General features: G+C 37.6%; 1 protein-coding gene across 9 annotated transcripts; it reads right to left on the minus strand.

Moving 5' to 3' along the window:
* Positions 1 to 618: 618 nt before the first annotated feature.
* Positions 619 to 4,297, minus strand: LOC112169230 (sterol 3-beta-glucosyltransferase UGT80A2). Of its 9 annotated transcripts, XR_005801973.1 has the most exons (6): positions 4,092 to 4,297; positions 3,742 to 3,912; positions 3,362 to 3,425; positions 2,862 to 2,942; positions 2,158 to 2,253; positions 619 to 896 (listed from the first exon to the last, which is right to left on the minus strand). XR_005801973.1 is itself a non-coding variant. In XM_040509112.1 (5 exons), the coding sequence occupies exons 2-5, from the start codon at positions 3,908 to 3,910 to the stop codon at positions 854 to 856; spliced, it is 357 nt and encodes a 118-aa protein (XP_040365046.1). In that variant the 5' UTR covers positions 3,911 to 3,912; positions 4,092 to 4,280; the 3' UTR covers positions 619 to 853. The 9 variants fall into 9 exon arrangements, 2 of the variants coding, with proteins under 2 accessions (XP_040365046.1, XP_040365047.1); XM_040509112.1 differs by lacking the exon at positions 2,158 to 2,253 and having other exon boundaries at positions 4,092 to 4,280; XM_040509113.1 differs by lacking the exon at positions 619 to 896 and having other exon boundaries at positions 903 to 2,253; positions 4,092 to 4,295.
* Between the last annotated feature and the right edge of the window lie 1,881 nt (positions 4,298 to 6,178).

The raw sequence follows: 6,178 nt of genomic DNA on the forward strand, positions 1-6,178 counted from the left end.
CCTCATATCAAACTTCGTCCACCTTGATCTTGAGAAGAGTTTGTTATAGTTGATTGTAGAAGAATTTAGGTGATATATGCTTGGTGTTTTCGCCTTTGATGTAGCCTTGCTTCATTTTTTCAATGTAAGCAGCATTGTGCTCATAAATGCTTGTTGGCTCATCTATGGTAGACTTCAAACCACAAGTACTCGAATATGCGTAATTATGAATCTCAACCATATACATTCACGAATAGCTTCGTGAAGAGCTATAATCTCTGCAGGATTCGAAGACGTAGTGACAATGGTTTGTTTTAAACACATATCTAGTCTAGAAATGATCTTTGTGCAGGTCAGAGAGATATCACTACTAAAAAAAATTGCTTTTGCGACGCCTATTTTGCGATGGCAAATTGGGCTTTTGCGACGGAAAAAACTTTTCGCGACGGAAAATTGAGCCTTTTGCGACGGAAATGTTGGCGTTGCAATAGGTGGCGTCACAAAATCCATTTGCGACGGTAAAATGCCGTCGCAAAAAGTATTTGCGACGGAAAACTGTTGCCGTCGCAATGGCTAAACTATTTGCGACGGATACTTTGCCGTCGCAAAAAGATATTTCATTTTAAAAAAAAATTGGGGTGAATTTGTTGCGACGGCAAAGTCCGTCGCAAAAGAATATTTCATTTATAAAAAAAAAAATGGTGTGAATTGCACACCAAAGCTAGTACCATCTAAACCACTCCAAAGAAACATATTACATATATACAAGAGTTGAACTATATAGAAACATGATCAAAACCCTTACGGCAAGGGATAATGCCCAGTAGCACCAAAACATCAAAACTAAAGAAGGAAATTTACAAAGACAGAACTCTTAACACTCGGGCACTCTTTTCACAACCCTGCTACCTAAGTATCTGCAAAGAAACAAAAAAAAAAATAAAGGAGGCATGAGCACAACTAAAGCTTAGTGAGTAGCTAAACAAAAATAAATGAAAACGTAAAGACTAACAATCAGTACTCCAAATGAAAAGTAAACAACACCAAAATTTATCACCCAAGTCATGATCAACCCACTGGTATTAATCACAGAAAAATCTACACTCCAACACAACCAGTTGCCACAGCAAACTCAGACATGAAAATAATCAGGCTTCCAAAGCCCCCGAGTTACCACAGCTCAATGACCGTGCCACTAATCATGGTCACGTCATATGTAATGTGCACATTGCCAACACCACTCTCTTGTTGACTAGAGGATTGAAAACACAATTAATTTTAAGGTAATTCTCAAATCATGATCCATAACAATTGCAGCACAATAAAACCATCAAATTCACAATTCGAAACACATACTGAGTTGATGACTAACAGAACATATAATTAGGATCCAAAACCCAATACTCCAAAGTAAAAACAAATAAGGAGATTAACAAAACAAAGAAAATAGATAGAGGATACCACAAAGTAGAAACATGAAACCCTCACCCTTGACTTAGTACCCGAGCTTCTTAATACCCAAACCAGAAACAAGCTTAGTTTGTACTCTCTTTCAAAACCAAGGTCTAAATTCCTCTCTTCCTTCTCTCTTCAATCCCCCGTCTCAAAGAAAAGAAATCTGGAACTATGTAGTACCCTCCCCAAAAACGTTTCTCGATGGGAAACAAAAGCCCAAAAAGAAAAGAAGACAGAGGCAAAACGGTGGAAGGGATAGAATTTAGGCTAGGTGGGCTTCTAGGTTCCAAACACGTCATCTCAACACCCACTGATGCTAAGCAAACAAACATAAAGTTAATTTAATTAACAATCTCTATCAATAACAATGAATAAAGAGAACAAGATAAAGGTACCCAACTGACAAGATAAAAGAACTCATTCTAAAAACAACCTTAGGTAAAGGAAAAAAATAAAAAAAAATCAGTTTCAGGATTTCACAGTCTTCACATGATAAGAGAATATAAAACAAAATCCAATGTGAGAGTAATATACTGATGCCATGTGCCAAAAAATTGAACACTAGAGGATCTACTCGGCAGAAATGAAAAGGAGGCAAAGCAAGAAATTACAAGGCCGACCAAAATGCACCAGGGACATAACCAAATACTTATGCAATAAACCAGAAACATGTGATTGATAAGCAAAGCTGAACAAATGGCATAACTGTAGGATTCAACTTTCCTCTCCATTCATCTCATAAGCAAGTAAAACATCTGCTTCTGGGCTTGTGGCCTGAATCAATGGAATTGAAGCCTTGTAGGGGTCTCCATTCTCCTCCTATAAGATGTAATCATTGCTCTAACTATTAGAATGAAAACAGATTTTTTCTCGCTAAGAAAATGTACTCTTTATCTACTGGAAAACATCTTAAAACCAAAGAAATGACTTCAGAGCACATATTAAGTATGCAAGCATGTACCTTACACCTATCAACGCTTGATGTTTAAAAACTAGTTTAAACTATACGCTGAAAACAACATATCATTATCATATATGCAAGTTGAGGCAATCATGCTTGGATTTTAATGTCAGGGAAGGTACTGATGGACATAACCAAAGTGTTAATGATCTTATCCAACAGAATGGGGGCAAAGGTTTCTTTTAAGGACCCATTATGACACGTGGCTCACTTGGTCTGGTTGATTGAAACAGGTCCCCAAGAAAATAATTCAGTGGCCCAGCTCGTTACTATAATCTGTAACCGAGAACCAAAAAACAAATCTGCTGAGGGTACTTGCACATGGATACCATGAATGCACAAACTATTAATATCATGCACTCATTCCATATCTCCACCAACAAGAGATATGCATAAAACCTAATAATTACACCTCATTTCATTTATGGAATTGGAGCATTGAGATAAGAAACTCAATCATGGATACCTATAATCATATGTTAATGGCTCTCCGACTTCTATTGATCTTGCAGCAAACACACCGACACGTGTTTCCCCCTCAACTTGCCTGCAAAAACACCAACTTACATTATTGATTAGCACTTGGGACCTAATAGTGGGTTAACATTTTATTCTAATGAGCAGATAGAGAATTCTGTTGTATTACCAGTGGATTATATCATTGTATTAATTTAATAACAATTGTAAATATGATAAAGAAATAAGTAATTTTGAAAAGAAAAACAAAACAAAACAAAGTGGAACTGCCCAGTCGGACATTGTTAATCTGGAGTACCCCAGATGGAGACTATTTCTTGCACCCACAATTCAAGCATCAAATTCTAAACATATTATTACTAGTTGGCTGGAACCCAGAAAAAAATCTTGTCTAAATTTACCAGAACAGTGAAAACCAATACAGAACATTGAGCAACATGCAAGAAAGATTACAATTCAGAAAGATTACATTACCCAGACAAGACTTACGTCCATGGCATTGTAAAAAATATATGAAGAGGTATTTTCAGTGCCTCCGCCACATGAGTATGCCCTGAAAATGTATTCATCAGGTTAGTGGCAAAATATAGACAAATCAAAGCAAGTGCATGTAAAAGTTCTCTTTAATTATAAAATACAACTGAATGCAATTAACAATAATATGCATAAGTATCTTGGAAGTTAATAGTGCAGACAACCTACAAACTCTGCTAGAGGAAGAAACAAAATAATATGTCTATTGGAGTATTGGATAATCATTTACCACACGGTATCCCATCCTCCAACCCCAAATTCAGTAACCAAGAAATTCAAAACCAGAAAAAGATCTAGTATTACTTAGAATTAGATAGATGGTGTTGAAAGCTAACCATATGCTGGGGGGTTTGCAATAATTGCATCCGCTTTAAAGGGAATACCAGAATCTACATCAGGCTCTTTGCAAGCTGGAAGCAAGGAATATATAATTTCCTTTATTTGGTTACGCTGAATAGGAATCTCCGAAGGACCTGACGGCAAGAAGCCTTTATTTTTAACCATATCTGCTCAAGGAAACAAAACAGAAAATAAGAAACAAGTAATTAGTTATATGAAAATGAATGATGGGGTATTCAGCTTTGACAAATATTTCAAGTAGCAAGACAATCAATACACAAGACACACACAAGTTTTACTAAAATACAAAACCCCTTATTGCCACAATTAATCATTTTCAACGAACCTTTATATAAGAAACTTCACATATTGTTTGATGCCAGGATGAGCCAAAGAGCATCCGTGGTAAAAATTACAATATTATTTAACGCCCAATCTCATTAACCGAGATAAATGTATTCAAATCATAACTGAAACTCGAAAGCAGAAACTTCTGTGATGACCCAATTGCTAGGACTGTATTGCTGAATTGAATTACAAAGTGAGAACCAAGTCAACCAGTGCCATCGTAAAATTAAGAGCAAAGTTTTAAAATATCAGAGGATAAAACGCAGAATGAACAAAAACTAATAGTTGCAACAGCAATCAGATTAGTTTGAAAGAGTTATTTGTTTCAATCACAAATTAACCACCGTATTTCATTCACTACGGATCAAGCAGACCCATCCATAAACGAAAACACAATGCATGGAATCAACTCAAAACCCCAAAACCCTCATTCTTTGTCACCAAACAGACCATCAAAAACCTGCAGCTGCTTAATCTGCATCAGAATTGCATCAATTGCATCTCCGTGCTTATGGTATCACTACCAAGTTACAAATGAACAATTAAAGCTAGCAGGAACCATCTGACCACATGTGTTATAGACAGTAGATCTACAATATTACCAACCAGCAAGTGTTTGAAACTTTGCTCCCAAAGATAACACATATAATAAACAAAAAGATATTGATAACCTCTGCAGTCCACTACAAATCGCGATCAAAACGTTCAACATCAAAAAAAAAAAAAACGAAAATCAAATCAGATCTGGAAGCTAAAGACTCAGATACAAACAGTAAACGAGCTATCAATTCCATCCAACTCAGTTCATAACTATCAGATCGACAGTGATGAATCCCTAATAGTAGCCAAATCAAACCCTAGAAATTGAGAAATTGAGAGAACTGAAAATGGAGAAACTAAAGTGAAGGACCTGTTTGGGGAGCATTGAGGCGTGGGCCTTGCTGCCCATGATGTCATGCTTGTAGAAGGCTTTGTCGAAGGAGATGGACTCGGTGAAGGGCTCGACGGTGTCGGTGAAGCGCTCGATGGCGTCGGTGATGCCCTCCTTGAAGCGGCCTCCCTAGAGCTTGGCCTCCTTGGGCTCGGTGGCAGCGCAGTGGAGGTCGAGCTTGGGCATGGATCTGTGAGAGGAGGGTGTGATCGACAGTTGAGGTTTGGGAAGGGAGTGGTGGTTAAGTGAGGAAGAGGAGTGATAGGGAGTTGGTTTTTTAATAAAATAGATATATATATATATGTTTGCGACGGCGACATGAAAATGCGTCGCAATTAATAATTAATCCTACTACGGTAAGGATTTGCCGTCGCTAATAATAAAAATTATTCGCTACGGAACATTTGCCGTTGTAATTGATATCAATTGCAACGGAAATCGCTGCCGAAGTGAAAAACCGTCGCAAATGCAATTTTTTTTAGTAGTGTATCCGGCATCAGCAAAACCTTCCAAAAACACCATTCATGTTTTGGTAGGGGGAAAGAGGAAGCTGGTCGGAAGAAGAGGCGACAGCGACTATTGTCTAGGTGGATGGAGTTTATTAAAGACTATGATTGTACCATTAGGTATCATCCAGAAAGGGCTAATGTGGTAGCTGATGCTCTTAATCGGAAACTCTCTTTTTCCTTATCACATTTTAGGGTAGTTCGAGTTCCACTTCTCTATGAGTTGCGAGCTACGGGAGTCAGCTTATCAATGAACGAAATTGGAGCATTAGTAGCTAGTTTCCATGTGAGACCAATCCTGGTTGATAGGCTACAAGAGGCACAATCTCAGGATGCATCCTTAATTCAGTTGAAGAAAGCAATATTTGATGGCTATAGACCAGATTTTTCTATCAAGAGGGATTGATGGAACAGTAATGTTTAGAAATAGAATATGTGTTCTGGATCAGGAGGATCTTAAATAGGAAATATTAGAGGAGGCTCATAGTTCTGCTTATGCCATGCATCCTAGAGGAACCAAAATGTACTGGACTCCTAGAGAGCACTATTGGTGGCCTAACATGAAGAGGGAAATTGCAGCTTTTATGAGTAGGTGCCTAGTGTGCCAACAAGTAAAAGCAGAAAGACAGAAACCTTTAGGATTACTAC

The sequence above is a fragment of the Rosa chinensis genome, chromosome 6 (assembly GCF_002994745.2).
Source record: "Rosa chinensis cultivar Old Blush chromosome 6, RchiOBHm-V2, whole genome shotgun sequence".
NCBI lineage: Eukaryota > Viridiplantae > Streptophyta > Magnoliopsida > Rosales > Rosaceae > Rosa > Rosa chinensis.

Bases quoted from the DNA above. Each gene is read 5' to 3' on its own strand.
- LOC112169230 (XM_040509112.1), bottom strand. From the start codon at position 3,910: ATGGTTAAAAATAAAGGCTTCTTGCCGTCAGGTCCTTCGGAGATTCCT. The intron at 3,426-3,741 runs GTTAGCTTTCAA...ATACATTTTCAG, and splicing joins TGCAAACCCCCCAGCATATG to GGCATACTCATGTGGCGGAG. The intron at 2,943-3,361 runs GTAAGTCTTGTC...GTGTTTTTGCAG, and splicing joins TTTTTTACAATGCCATGGAC to GCAAGTTGAGGGGGAAACAC.